Consider the following 15,862-nt stretch of genomic DNA (forward strand, 5'->3'; position numbering starts at 1 on the left):
CCACACAATAAACCTTTAAATCCCAGCAGAGATGTTCTCATCTTAAAGAGTCTCTCTTGGGCTATTTTGCTCTGTTTTGTGGATGTGCAACTAATTCCAGCTAATCTGAGACAAAGGATCACTATTTGTGTGCTGAATGGACACAGGCCAGACATCTGCGAGAACAAACCTCCAAACAAAACACCCTCCAACATGTCAGTGGCTCCAACAATAGGAACCAGAAGGACTGAACACAACAAGCGCTGTACTTGCCAGTCCAAACTCAAGTATGTGAGGCAGATTGTGACCACTGAGAGGGTCACTGTGTTGCTGCGATCTATTGCAGCAACTGGTTTCTGCTTTTTAGGCTCTTTCTGGGATTGCGCTAGAGGCTTGTGCAATAAACAACATCCTCCTTAGGACGACCGGTGCTGCTTCAGAGGAAAGCGATGCAAAAACAGTTTTGTTGTCCGTAATAAAAGTCTGACTGGGACATTAGACAAAAGCCTTTAGGGAGTTTGACTACTACATACAGGTCATGAGGCTGCGTTAGACAGCTGGTACGAGCCGCTTAAAGCTCACTGCCAATATACAAGCAGCAATGTAAAATGACCCAAGATGTGTCATCAGAGATTGTGAAATACGGGTGTCATTGATAACAATGGCGTGGCCAGTGTATTCACTTAAAGAATGTTCATTTGTGGGCCGTAAAAAGTGTTAATTGTGAAAATGAATGAAAATGAAAATGGTTCAAGGTTTGCAAAATAAAAACAGTTAAGTATGTGGATGTTTATGTGAATGAACACAGTGTAACGTCCGGTACAAGTGCAGAGTCTTATTTATTTATCTTATTTAAGAAGTCAAATCTGTAAAACCTACTTGAACCATGTTCCTGCAGTGTTTTGCAGCAACTGTTTAAAACGCTTAAGCTGGGGAACAACGAGGTGCTGGTACTTAATAAACAAGAAAGATGCGAGTAAACAAAGGCACTTACTTGTGCAGTGGAAAGCCTCTTTGCTGGTGAATGCCTTATTGCACTGGTAACATTGGGCTGTGTGGCCAGGGCTAACCGGTGTGAACACATGACCGTTCGCCGTCCTCTTGTCCTTGTCCTTGCCCTCCTTGTCTTTCTCCCTTTTGTCTCTGTCCTTTTCCTGCAGAGATGGAAAGCTCACCGTTAACCCAGCACTCTCTCTGAACTTTACACCATTAATTACTTTTTTATTCCAGCCAATTAGATGCATAGGAAAAAAAAAACACCACTGTAATTTATATTAGACCAATTTGCCAGAAAACATCTCAGTGTTTTGTGCAGTTGTTTATGTTAAATTCCAATCTGAATCCAGCTGAGCGACATTATTACTTTGATGTACAACACAGCAGGGAGCTTTGCATACTAAGTGATGCATGACAACAAGCTGTCTCATTAAAAAATTGTCTAAAGGCCCAGTGGTTTTCCTTTTAAGACACAGATTATTTGATAAAAAAATGTACAGTATTGCTAGCAGTTGTTTATAACGCTCAAGTTCATGGTAAGCAGTGTAAAAAATGTTTTTGGCAAGTTTGCCTAATGTGGTCGTCTAACAGCTACTGCAAAACATATTCTAACCATCTTGAGATGCCTGGGCAGTGAGTGATACTCCTGCAGGATGTGTGACTACTGACGGAGACATGCTGTCTGGGAATCAAATCTTTGACCTTTCCCTAACAGGGGATTCTTTCTGCTGCCTAGGCGTTAATGGACGAGGTCATCCGCAGCTGTTGGTCATATCTGTACACTGAGCTGAATCACAATCCCATACAGTGATGCTGAGAAGAACAGAGCTCTTGTTCTCTTGGATTTACATCACAGAGCCTCCACCCAAACCCAAAGGAAATGGGAAAATGGAGTTTCCAGCTCCTTTTAATGACCAGCCCAGGGCCTTTTGGTTTGAGGGCACCACAGAGCTCTGACATAATAGGGCTCATTTGGTTCAAACAACTCAAGATGCCATGGAGTTGACTGGACCACAGCAAGCCAACATGTTTGCAGCTATTACAACACTTGCGTGTTGTTTGCTGTCACTTTCTTTTCTTCCTCACGTTTTTTGCAACAATAGATGTCTAACCTGTGGCGAAGCACACTCGGGAAAAAATATCAATGAAATAAAAAACGAAATAAAGTATTCTTCACGGCAGTAGGAAAAATGTTGAGATATGCAAAACTCAAAACTTCCTAGAAAAAAAAACCCAGAAAGCAAATGATGATTCAAAGCACATTTCTTTTGGTTAAAAGCAAACACAGCAGGAGAAGTGATCACTTGTGAAATTCAAACCAGAGAATTATACAAAAAGATGTTGCAGTGGAACATAATGTAACAGGCAATGACTTCGGAGGAAGACGACAAGCTCTGAAGGAAACACAGATCACTTTTAACATGATCATTTGACAGTTTCATTCTCTGAAATTTGACTGGGAAAGCAGAGTTTGTATAATGAGCCTACCTCCAGCCAACTCTTCCATCTGAGTGATAGGCCATGGCTGCCTATGAATCTCCTGTATACCATTCCTGGATGTGGCAGAGTGTCTGACTCTACCATCAGCACTGAGGCTACAATAGGGAAGTGACGAGACATTTACCGGAGGCGCTATTTCTGCAATGACCCTTCGTCTGGTACAAGCGCTATGACAACAGTGCGCACCATTTCCTCCAGAACATTCACACTTTTGGTAATGTGCTGAAAGTGATTCTATGCAGTAAATCCAAGAAACAAAACTTGGAAATCATGCTTTTAAGTCTTTAATTCTTGTTCAGATAAGTTAACGTGTTGGATTTGGTTTCTGAGAGAGACACTTTAACTGTCACTGAATAATTTGTCAATTATGGGTACAGTCCAACAACACTAACGAGGGCTACTGCAGCCAAAGTGAGTCTAAATTGAACATCAACACTTTGCTAATGTCTTGGATTCCACAGGACTGTGACAAATCATTTTGACCTTTTATGAGGAGAGAGCAGCCAGAGACAAGTTCTCTCAGAAACATGCCACTTTAAAAACAAGTAAAGTAAAAGGGGAGATGATAAAACACAAGCCAGCTCTGTCTTCCTGTTTTGCTTCCTGTTCTCCCCGTGTCTCTTTGCAAGAGTTGCACATTTACAGAACATACAGAACTTTCATTATCAATATATGTCCGTTTAGACAGCTCCCCATGTTCAAGTCAAGACTTTTAAGACCGAAACCGGAAGGTTGAAATGGCTTTGTATTATTTGTTACTACATAGCATTTAAGCAGCATTTAAAATGATTTCCTCCTTGCAACAACAGTCCCACATTTAATTTACATCTGTAATGTATCCTGACAGCTTGCAATTAGATACAGCAAAATTACTAACACCACTGCCTGGAAAAATCTAGGATTTAGGAATTAATTTATGTAAATTATATGCAAATGTGGGACTTCTAATTTTTAAGGAAAATCCATTCAGTTGTTTTTAAGACTGTAAGACCTGCTATCAGTGCAATTCTTAGGTTTTTGATTACCATCACTCACAGTGCATTTAGGGACAACTACTACATGCTGATAAGAAAATACCAGAAAATGGTCTTGCACTGTCTCAAAGTGCAAAGAATGAGGACTTTTACCACATCTTACACCTGACATACAGGTCTGCGAGAAGAAAATGTGTGACATAAAAACAAGCCAACAGGGTAAATCTGAGTGGCAGAAGAACAAGACACGTAACCCCCCAGTGGTGTAACTGAGGCTATTCAGAGACCAACAGACGAAAATGCACTGGACAGCTTCCAGGGTGCATGTGTGTAAATGTGGAACAGAGAGGGGTTGAAAAGCAGCCTGGTGTTCAGCCATCCTTGCGTGAACAAATAAATATCTAAGAAGGAGACTAAAAAAGGAGACTGAATTTTGACCAAAAACACTGCAGACATGGAGGCTCTGCTCTGAGAACCCCTAAATTAAATATAGTGAAGTATAATAAATAGAGTATAGGTTAAAAGTCTTGCCACACTTGCATTACAGTAGACTCAATCTCCACATTCCCTCACCCTGGTCTTTTTGTACATCTTGTTCTTGAGGTAGCTGAACGTTCGGCTGACTTTCGTCGCACTCTTCTCCTCGGTGTTAGTCCGCAGAGGCCCAGGCTCCTCCTCCGATATACTGGAAGAAATATAAACAGCATTGTATCCTTAAAGAGCTGAAACCTCGAGGCATACCTCCTCTGAAATATAATTGTCTTTAATGCAGCAGAGGAGCGATTAAAACAAACTGTTGACTGGTAATGTGTATGTGCAGAGGTGGACTGACCTGTATGCTAGTGACCCAGAGTTGCTGGAAAAAGACCTCATACCTGCAAAAGAAATAGGAACGCATGTGAGCTGAGAGGATGGTATAAACAGGACATATGATTATCTATATTCGTCTATTTCGTCAACAAAAGAGAATTGTATAGGGAACTCTGCATATGACAAGCTTGACCTCAAAAGCCATCCCGGTTTCCCCTGAAGTCAATGTAGCTGAATGACTTTGCTGACCTAATATTTGAAGGAAAAAAAAAAAGAAGACTCTAAAATCATGTTCATGGTTACGAGAAATGGACAAGGAAGAGACTAATGCCCTCGAGCAATGTACTTCACCTTTAGGTACCCTTGTCAAGCCTGCGTAGAGGCTGAAAATAAAATTGCTCTGGCACTCATAAGGGTGGCAAGAAAATAAGGCATAAAGCTGAAGCCAGCTGTGCTTTTACATCCAGTGTCCTTAATTGGTGCAAAGTACTGGCTCCAAAAAGTGTGTGGCTGTACAGACACTCATGTTCCATTCCATTTGATTCCCAGGCTCTAGAGACTATCACTGTTCAATCTGATTACTCATAATACAGTAGAATGACAAGTAATAATTAAACAAAAGCACACATTATGATATTTTCGGGCGTATTAGTTATAAATATGCATCTTTTCTTCTCATCGTACTAAGTGGTCTGACAAACACAAGAAAAAATGCAAAGCATGGTTCGCCTGCTCTGCATCAGAAAGTCAAACCCAAAACAGGATAATGAGGGCAAAGTTTTGGCCTGTATGTGTTGCTAGCAACATAGTCAAGGAGACAGAGAACACTAATGGAAAAATCTCACAGATAAGAAAAGGGAAGGAATGGCTCAGCATCTTTGAGTAAAGGTGACAGACTCACATTTATCTGTGGGAAAGTGCTCCTTCAGTACACCTGTTGTGTTTATGACCATTCTTTTTCCATCTTTCTCTGCTGATTGTGTATCATTGTTTCGCAAGGGGACAAGTGCAGAGGCTACTCAAAGAAAAGGTCAGCTAAATAGGTTTGGTAGGGGACAAGACAAGCCATGGTGTTCTTGAATGTTGCTGCTGGAATTATTAACACAAAGCCTACTGTCTGTGTCTACACTAGTGACTTGGCTACAAACTAATTGCACATTCACACTGCAGGCGGCTTAATACAGACAGTAATTAGTCTCTTTGTGAAAAGTGTGTTGCATGTGAACCATTGGGCTTTATCTTCCTTCAGTATCTAGTTGTGTTCAGGCTTAAGTGTATCTGTGTGCGTTACTGCAAAATCATAGATCCTACAGGGAGCTCTGACCCAGAGAAAAACTAAAAGGTCACACCAAAGTTTATGCTGCATATGTATGCATAATTATTTGAAAACTCAATCTGATAAGAGTATTTTGTGGTTAAATGTTATGGATTACTTCAGTAATGCAGTGTGGCCGGTTTTGCTTCAGCTGACTTTGGTGGCGGTCCTTGAAATATTTGACCTCCAAAGAGGTTAAACCAATTACTTCCAGTCACTCATTTTTTAAGAGGAGCTGAGTGTGTGTAAGATTTGAACTGTGTCACATGATTAAAAGATCATTTGACTTTTTCAATAGGATGAGCAATCACCTCTGACATGTTCATATAGTAAATATACAACAAATGTTGGTTGCAGTCCTTTGCAGTGTGAAGGAAAGTACTACTACTAATGGGAACATGTCTTGTTTTTCTTATGACATCACAAAGATTTTCCTACAGGAGCTAGTGCACAGTGTTGCACATTCACAGTACTCACTGACGTTATCTTCATCATTGCTAGATGAAGACTCCCCATAAGTGAACTGAGACTTAGATTTGGTGAGGATTGGGGAAAGGCTGAAAGACATTGAAATTCGCCTCTTGCGTCTCAGGTGTCCCACCGCTTTGGGAGAGAAAGAGGAAAGGAGGGAGGAAAGAACCAGTGCTTGAAAAGATCACTTAATGAAATTAAGTTTCTTCATGAAAGTAGTGATGAAGGAGAAAAGGAGGTAGAGCTGACAAGATGATAGAGAGGAACTTTAATAGCTGACAGATTAAATGGTTGAAGAGCGAAGGCATTTATTTTACTTTTTACCCCACATAACCCCTTTTCTTTCACACATGTAGCTTTAAATTCATCACTGTTGGGACTGTCACTGGGAAAACATAAAGGCTTATACTTCATCTTTCAACTATCTCTGCCCACTGGGTCTCCTCATCTAAAGTGGTTCAGTCGTACAGGAATACGAGCACATCAAAAACATTTATAAGCAAAAATTGTATTTTAGATATTTACCACTTTGTTTACTACGCTACTTGTAGTCTCTTCACTTTTCAAAGCAGGATAACAGAAAGACATCTATTGATATAGAGACTGATGAGGCTGAATGGTAAATATCTAGATCAGTGAATGTAAGGCGAGCAGTGAAGGTAAACAGGCAAAAGAGCATCACAACTGGTCACTCACTATCGATATCTCTCTGGCTGATGGTGAGCATGGACACAGACTTGGTCAGGGGCAGGGTCATGGAAGAGCAGCTGTTTCGCAGAGGTCGATACCGCCTCGATTTCTGCAGACAGAGACACAAGGTTTAATGTGAGGTCACATGACACTGCACCAAAACAAGAACAACAAGGTAAATATAACATGGAACCAAACATTAACAGGCGCTTAATGGGAAACAGGAACTCTATACTTAAAGGGGAAATTAGACAAATGGTTTGTGATGTTGGGTTCGCAATTTGTTTTTATTTCAATCAGGGCAAAGTGAAGCTGCCTGGGGAGGGTAATGTTTATTAAATCTTCCTAATCCCCAAACAGAAATGTCTCATATTTCCTCTAACTGTTTATGAGTCTTGTTTATGTACAAGCTTTACAAATCCATTCTGCCTCTCGTGTGAATTAGGCTGAGGATGTTTGTGCGGATCCCTCGGGGGGGCGACTGTCTGACAGGATGAAGATATGACATCTGAAGGACAAATGGAACACGTTTGTGTGTGCCTTCTGACCAGATCATGTAGTCCTGCGTGCTCCCCCAACTCCTCCTGCTCCTCAGTCAAAGACACCAGCGAGCCCCTGTCATCACTGTCATGTCGGGGCATCCTTGGGGGCTCCAGGATTCGAGGCCCTCGTGTGGCGGGGCCCCTCAGTTCTTCCTGCACTCCACTGAGCCCCTCCAGACTGTAGCTGTGTGGAGAAACAAAAGGCAGCGGTGACCTTACTGAACTACTTGTCGTAGTTGTCGGGTGACACACAATTACTGCTGCATGGAGGGCTCACAGACCTGCACAAATGCACCTGTTGACATACACACAGCTGGGCCCTGCATAGCATTTAGCCAGCTGAGTTATCACCAGGCTCTGGAGCAGATTTACAGCTGAAGCAGGTGCAAATGATTTCCAACATCAGCATCAACATAGAGAGCTCTGCAGCTCTGATTTACAAAGCCAATTACATCAATCTATGCCTGGAAATAAGAGGCCTTGAAAAATCCAATACAATGATTATGGAGAGGTAAACTACGGCTACATTTCAGGATGAGCTATGCTACGTGGCTGCAGCTCTATTCACTTCAGGACAGATTCTGTGATAGATAAAACTCCCCCCAATAAATCTCTCCCATCTCCAGCCCTTGGCTCTGTATGGCACTCCATTATCCAGCAAATCATCAGTCTAACACATTCAAACATCACTAACCTAAACTAGACCCAAAGAATCACGACTCTGTGATTATCAGCGACCAGCTATGGAGCGGCACTCACCTATCCTCAGGGCCGTGAATGCAGATGACTATATCTGTCATATTAAGGCCTCCATCCTGCCAGTATTATTGCATACTACGCGGTACAACCATCACATCAATAAATCCAGCCACTGTTGCAGCTTTCTGCTGCTGGAAGATACTGACTGACTGACTGAGTGACTGGGCAGGGAAGTCATTCAAACACTAACATATGGACCTAACAAAACGACAAATGCAAATCAAGCGGCATGTAAATGCCTCCTATTCAAAGTAGAACAGGGTAGGAGCTCTTTGGAACACACACACACACACACACACAAACAAAGGACATCAAGACTGTAGGGAGCATGAGGAGGACACCAGCTGATGCAAAAGTTGTGATTACTAAGCAGAAAATTAGAGGCTGGGATCAAGAGGACGTGTGAAAAGACGGCACAGTTATAATGAAGCTTACAAAGCTACATAGAAATCTGATGAGAGTGACGATGTTCTGACAAAACAGGACTTTGGCTCAGAGTGTGTTCAGTAGATCATTAACACCATCAAACACAAATACTGTAAATGTGTTCAGTGTGTTCATTTCCTGCTGCCGTGCTGTGGTTATAGTCGCATCAGACAGGAAGTTAACTTGATGCAAAATTGTTTCCAAGAAATGATCAACGCAATGTAAACATTGTTTTTACAATGTGACAAATGTGGCTCAGGAAGAGCACAGGCCTTTGACAGTAAGTGACATAGTGACTGTTAACTATATCCAGAGAGAGAGAGCCAATGATGGCTGATATTAATGGTCATTATTAGCTGTATTAGCAAATACAGTGTGTCCCCTGCATTTTAAATGTTAAAAATGCAGAAGTCTATGTTAAGCCAATTCCAAATGCAGCTCAGAACATCTCAAAATTCAAAGGATATTAGTAAAAACGGAAAATATGCAGTTATAAGCAGAAGAAATGCAATGTCACCCTATAGTTTTGATATAAACGAAATTCTGAGTTCAGCATTCATCAAAAATAATATAAAGAATTAGGGTGTCGTATAACATTTAAGAATATGTGATATGTAAACATTTGTGACCTCAAAGATCTAGGATCCTCTCTAGTGCTTCACTGCAGTCATACCACAACAAGCTGAAACCTGAAGTGTGAATGCTGCTACAGGTACAAGACATTCTTCATATTCAGTTTCAAATCCAAAGTGCAGTTTGGCTCAGGCTACAGAGCTGACCTCCAACAAATCTCCCATCCTGTTTTCACTGCTGTGGGACACTCTAGGACTGAATTCAAAACTCAACTGATATCTTGAAAAATTCCCTATGGGAACTTGTTAGTACATAAAAAAAAAACTATTCTCAGTCTCTGGCCGAGACGGTTCTGTGCGCTTCCAGAGCCAACTTCCTTCTTTCTGTGTGGTTGCTTGTTATTACCACTGCCACAGCACATCATGCACACGCCAACAAGTGAAAAGAGCAACATTTTTTAGAGCGGTAGCCTGCAGGGATGGAGCACAGTGCAGCACTTTGTCCTGCATACATTAAAAAGTATTAGGTCCACAAAGGCTACACATGAAGAGGCTTTTTCATTACATGTCATCTATACAGATTTATTTGTACCTTCTTCTGTGAAAGGTCAGCTTCCCTTCACCCACGTTACGGATGGAACTGGAGGTGATCGATGGGATGGAGACAGGAAGTGGATGATGTGTGAGATGATTTGGGATATGAGGGGATGGCAGTTCATGAAGAGCATAATCAAACAATGCACACATCAATTTGACCTAATCATGGGTCTATGATCCTCACTGAATACAGCTCTAAGGCGCCACTATGAGTCACATTTATCATGAGCCTTGATCTTGAAGGTAGGATCAACATTTTGGGAAATAAACTTTCTTGCCAACAGTTTGACAAGAAAGTTGATAAAAATCTGATACGACTCTCGTTTCTATCATCAAGCTAGGAAATTGAAAAAAAAAATCACCTACTAACACCTGTAAAGGTGTCTAACGAAAAGAAAATCAAAGAGTGGTTATTTTATATTTACCAGGTGGTTATAAGCGCACAACTCTCCATACAAACATAAATGTGGACTTTATTTTCCTTTCAGGCTAATCTATAAAGTAACTGACAGCAGCTTCTTATTAATCAGACAGAGGAGTTTTTCTCAGCAACAGATCACTAACTAACAATCACACGTATTTGCTCATTATTCCTTTAAGGTGTGACAAAACATTAGAATGGTAATGTTTAAATGGTAATCTGATACAGGAAGTGATGACGCCGCGTATGTCTCACTGACTGACATAATTTTAAGCCCTTATCAGTCCCTCATCAGATTTGGCAGACCGTTTTGTTGCAATGCATTTTTCTGTGTCTTGAAGGCATTTTTTTGCAATTCTAGCAACTGTCTGAGCTAATTAGATCTAAATATCAGCAGCCTCATAATGACTACACTTCCAGTTTCAGTTCCATGTTATTATGGATATATTTGATAAACAATTCTTACCAGTTAAAATTGAAATTTAACTCACAGCAGTCTGTCAGGTTAAATGTGTTGTTTCTGTTACAAAAAACAAAATTGACCCAATTCAATTCTTCTTAGAAAACAATGTTTTCTGTGAAGACAGACATGAGCTGAATTTTCGAGGCAGAAGCAGAAATCCTGGTTACGGTGAGAGTATCCGCAGCTCACTGTCTGTCTGTGGATGTTCAGAGGTGCTGCTGAATGCAACATGTGCTGGCGTAAAACAGCATTGTCTAGTCTTGCAGGCCAAACCTTTGGTCTCGACCCACTGTCTGAGAAAAACAGATCTAACTGATCAATGATAAATGATCAAACAGCCTCTGTCACGATGGAGGCTGTTTGATCAAGAAAAGACGGGGCAGAGATGAAAGATTGTTGGTGATGGTTGTTTCTGCTCAACTCAAGTATCATAAAAACAGTGCGGTTTTCACACCAGCATCATGGCACAGGCATTTGATTGCCAGGCACCTACTCTGCTGACATGTCACTGTTCCAGCATGGTTGGTGTGTCAACATGAGTGTCCAATGGTACATGTTAACTGGTGACTACTGTACACAAGGCTCCAAGTGTGAACAAGTGTGCATCTTTAAGTGTGTGTTTGCGCACACGTGCATGTGTGTGTGTGTGTGTGTACTCATGCGAGCACAAATTTGACAGCTCCCTACCAACATCAGACAAACGGCAACACAGCTGGTCTCCCCAGGAGGACAGAGAGGGAGTTACATCAACAAGGCCTAATAATTTAACTGTACTCATCGCGTTTACTGACAGCTACTGCCTAACACCAGGAAAACAGCAGCAGCAGTAAAGGTTTGAGAAAATTGGTTCCTCAAAATCAACTCAAAATCCAACATTTAATCCACACAGAAACTCTTCATCTTAACGAATAGAATATAACTTACCTCCTCTGGTTCATCTCTGCGTCTCCTCCGTTGTTCTTACCAGGGCCCCAGCTGTGGCGGCGAAGAGGTGACAGGGAGCGGTTGCTGTTCCGGAAGAGACAAGAGCGCCGCGGCACCTCAGACACTCTATCTTTGGCTTCTTCTTCAGCTTCTCCTGCTCCTCCTACTCCTCCATCCAGTCCTACAGAGGTCGTAGCCCCAGCCTGGATGACCTCCTCTGGGCTCCAGCTGCAGCCCAGTCCCTGGCTGCCCTCAGGACTGGAGCTGGACGGACCCACACTGGCAGTGTCGTCTGTGGAGGAGCAGGAGACAGAAACCTCGCTGGTGCTGTCTCCTCCTGTTACTTGTTCATCGTTCTGCAGACATTAAAAAAAAGTTGATATTATTCTTCAGAAATCCTGCTGCATAGCATTATACAAATACAGGGAACTGTCAAAGTGTATGAGGCATCACCAAAAGGGATGTTTTATCATGCGCCGTGTAACAGCTTCATTAATTAAAAAATGACTGAAGTCAATGCCAAAACGCTAATGAAATTAAGATTGGTTTGTTAGTTCAAGGACCAGACATGTGTGAAAGTATTTACTTATTTATTTTTTAACTTCAATCTCACATTTAATCAATGCTCTTATCATGAATAAACTATAATTGGGTGCGTTCGTCCTGCTCTCTTAAGAGAGGCACACAGGAAGTGGAACAGTTCACCCTGGATACCCTTAACCCAAAATGAGTCACATGGAATAGAAGCAAAACTCCTTTAATTGCCTCACCTATCACGTTGTATCCATCAGTGTTTCTTCACTGATGCACGTGATGAATTAAGTGAATGTTGGAAGAGCTATTTAGCCCACAGGAATGGTCTATAATGAGGACCAAATGGAAAGGCTCGGGGATAATGAGCCAGATCCAATTTATAGCAACACTGACATTAAAGCAAGTACCAATAAATAATGGGTACCATGTAAAAACAAACACTTTTCCATGAATGCTGCAAACAGTGTTTCCGTGGTTTATACATCACAGATGCAGGGTGATCTTGGGGATGTGCATTATTTGTCACTTACACTATATAATATAAATCTCAGCAACTGATGCTGTATTATTTATGGTGAAGAGGGCCAGAAATGTGTCCCACTCGTTGCATTATCTTGTATTAGTCTTACCTGTCTGACAGGTCTACAACATAAGCTGAATGAAACTGTAGAATGTGATTTGGCCTGGGTCTGGTGGGAAAGGGCTCATGTTTGTGTGCACACACACACACAGACACACACACACAAACACACAGGTTTAGGATAGTTCATTTAGTGCTAATTTGTAGGTGTGGGCTTTAACTGGGGCTATTGTGCCGCCAGCTGCAGTGTGAGAGTCAAGCATAGAGCTGCTTCTGTTGAAAGAGCAGGGATGAAAGATCTGCTTTATGCAGCACGCACAACTTCCTCTGGGAGTGAGAGAAGGCATGGGTTCATTTGTGTGTGTGTGTATGTGTGTGTGTGTGTGTGTGTGTGTGTGTGTGTGTGTGTGTGTGTGTGTCAGGCTGCTTCTGACTGCAGTGTATGTTTGAGCTTTTCATTTTATATTTTAGGCATTGAGATGACGCTCACATCCTTATACACCGTAATTAGTGAGCATGTTACATTCCAGTGAAACACAAGAGTTGCACCACTGGAAAACAAGGGCCCTAACCTCCAGCTTCACACTGTAAAATCCCAGGCAGCTGATATTCATTGTGCTGACTTTTTCCATGGTTGTTTACAACAAAATGATATATGGTTCACATTACCATGAGCATGTCTCAAGTGCTCGACAACAATGAGAAATACAAGTATTTCAACTTTAACCAAAGGGCGCCTGGCTTCAAACAGACTTTCAATACCAGCTAAGTAAGTGACAGAAGGGACCAGGGCTGCCACTTCTCCAGCAACAGCAGCAGCATAGAGCTACTGGTTTAAAAAGACACTTAGAAGATGTTTGGCAACTGAGCCTTGGCTGCTGATGAATAAAAAGCCAAGCACACAGACAAAATAGCTACTTCATATGTAGCATATAATCCCTAGAGGTCTAGTTGCAGAGGAAACGCATATTATCTTCTCACTGCCTGAATTGACTTTTGGAAAGTTTATGTAATTCCTGTAATTTACACATGTGATTACTATCTGGTTAAAACTAATACAGCAACAAATATGAGCATAAAGAATTTTTGTTTTCATTTATTTTATATTCCAGCAATTTGATATACGAGTCTGCTTGTCACAAATGAGCATCAAGCAACCATTTCATTTAAATAGGTAATTGTGGTGCAGCAAAACACTATAACAAAATAGGTTTTGATTGATCAGTGCATTTTTGGCTTTGTTGAAAAGCCTTAAAAGATAAATTGAAATTTCATCTTTTTAAATGACATGACAGATGTTTTAAGAAAATCTCAACATTCATGTTCAAGAAGTAGATGCAGCTGAAGAGGATGGGGTAATTGGCAAAATGAGTGTAGTTAGACCATATTCATAACTTCTGTACCGCAGAGGTGTTTTCTAAAGAATTAAAACAAGTTCTTAGATTTTCTTTTCGCTCCATACAAACAACAAAGAAATCATTAAAACGGAATACTTTTGGTGTGTGGAGAAAGCAAGGCATCTGAAAGATCATCGCTTTCCAGATTTGAGAAACACTGATCTAGATTTTTTGACTTTTTTATGGACCAAACGAAAAAATTGGCAAAATGAATCTATTGTGAAAATTTGTTTGTTGCAGCCTAAGATGCAAGACTTGGAACATGTGAAATATGGAGGGGCCTTCAATTCCTCCTGGAGTTGAAGCTTCCCACCCAACCCCAGCTACAAATAGAAAATCCACCAGAAGTGGGTCAGACCTTTCGGAGGACGCCGTCATATCCTGGATCTGTGTTCAGGAAGCTTTCTATATCACTGCCAGAATCTCTGTGAGATGTGGAGGGACAACTGGTGGTACTGTCTGTCCTACTGGTCAAACTGGGAAATGCTGAAGACTGTGAGGATCCTGAAAAAAAACAAAACAAAAAAAAAAACAAGCATTAAATCTTAAATGTTGGAAGTTGACAGTGTAAAGCAAGAGGAGGAAAGAAAACTGGGAAACAATGCATCAGAGACAATCAGGAAAACATTATGGTTGTGTGATTTATTCCATGTCATTTCTCAATAACAGCACTCTGCTGTTTAACTGGGAAAAAAAAAGGTTTCCAAAACAATATGTTTTCATTCCCTGGTCTGAAACACAAGCACCTCTGTTAGACATCCATGTCGGAATTTGACAAGGTGTGAAAAGCCTGGCGGATCAATGGCCAACTGTCCTGACCACAGCCACCTGTGTTGAATCACAAAGGGCAAACAATTACTGTTTGTGTGCTCTAACAGCTTTGAGGGTGAAAAGAGAAGAAAAGAGAAAATGATGCTGATGCTTTACCAAGAACAGCAAACACGATTTTTCTGTCAGGGCAGCGTCACATATTCACCCTGGGTTTTAAGGTTTTTTTTAAAAATAATTTTGCAGTATTTTGCATTGGATTGGCAGCAAGCAGTAATTTACACTTCAGTAGACAAGTGTCTTGTGAGGATCATTTTAGGGCTGCGCAATATGGCCAAAAAATGTGTCATGACAAGAATAATTATCATGATGAATATCAGATCAGAATATTAGTAAAGATTGATTTGTGCTCCTAAGGGAAAGTTAGAGAAAACTGTTGAATATGGTTTCACACGGCACACAGAGAACACAGAGAAATTCCTCATAAATCAAAGTATACAGCATGTGTTCAAGCTCACAGTGTGATATACACTGACCTTTCGTTATACTGCCATTGGGAAAAGAAATACACTGAAAATGATTGCCCTGCTGTGGGTCAGCTGTCGATATCATGCACACAGTTTAGAGTCTTTTCACAAACATCAGCCACGTTAATGTGCACTTCACTGGATAACTCTTCTATCTGAATCACGGCCAGGAAAGTATTACATTTAATATCTTAACGGCACAAAAGTAACATGGTAAACTCTTGGCCTGAAGGCCCAGCTCAGTGCATCTCAACAAGCACAGATACTCAATAACCATATAGCAGCAAATGACATTCAGCAGCAAATGAACAAGGGCCATTTTTAAGTGCACATACACAAACTTCACATATATATATATTCTTAAGCCCCCCTTATTGAATAAAATGCAATCCTCCTTCACTTCTGCAAACACTACAGCAACTCTTATGCAACAAGTTTGATAGCTACAATTTTGTGTACATGTAAGGACATGTACTGATAATATCCTAGACCTAAAAGAGGAAGACTGTACTGAGCCACAAATGTGCTGTACTGCAATAGGCTTACTTTAGCCAGCTGCCAAGAACAACTGGATGAGATCATTGCACCGGGTATGTTATTTTGCGTCATTTCTCATG

The 15,862-nt window shown here is 41.1% G+C and overlaps 1 protein-coding gene across 8 annotated transcripts in view; it reads right to left on the reverse strand.

The window, feature by feature from the left end:
- LOC131459187 (A-kinase anchor protein 13) overlaps positions 1 to 15,862 on the reverse strand; it is an 88,610-nt gene that overhangs the window by 19,548 nt on the left and 53,200 nt on the right. For 7 of the 8 annotated variants that reach the window (XM_058628682.1, XM_058628681.1, XM_058628680.1 and 4 more), the window contains 8 exons: positions 14,309 to 14,454; positions 11,440 to 11,795; positions 9,627 to 9,674; positions 7,284 to 7,461; positions 6,742 to 6,844; positions 4,282 to 4,324; positions 4,023 to 4,134; positions 974 to 1,133 (listed from right to left, as the gene is read on the reverse strand). In XM_058628682.1, coding sequence (XP_058484665.1) covers positions 974 to 1,133; positions 4,023 to 4,134; positions 4,282 to 4,324; positions 6,742 to 6,844; positions 7,284 to 7,461; positions 9,627 to 9,674; positions 11,440 to 11,795; positions 14,309 to 14,454 — 1,146 coding nt within the window. The remainder of the gene's footprint in view (positions 1 to 973; positions 1,134 to 4,022; positions 4,135 to 4,281; positions 4,325 to 6,741; positions 6,845 to 7,283; positions 7,462 to 9,626; positions 9,675 to 11,439; positions 11,796 to 14,308; positions 14,455 to 15,862) is intronic. The other variant, XM_058628684.1, reaches the window with a different exon arrangement.

This window comes from Solea solea, chromosome 5 (assembly GCF_958295425.1).
Source record: "Solea solea chromosome 5, fSolSol10.1, whole genome shotgun sequence".
Lineage (NCBI taxonomy): Eukaryota > Metazoa > Chordata > Actinopteri > Pleuronectiformes > Soleidae > Solea > Solea solea.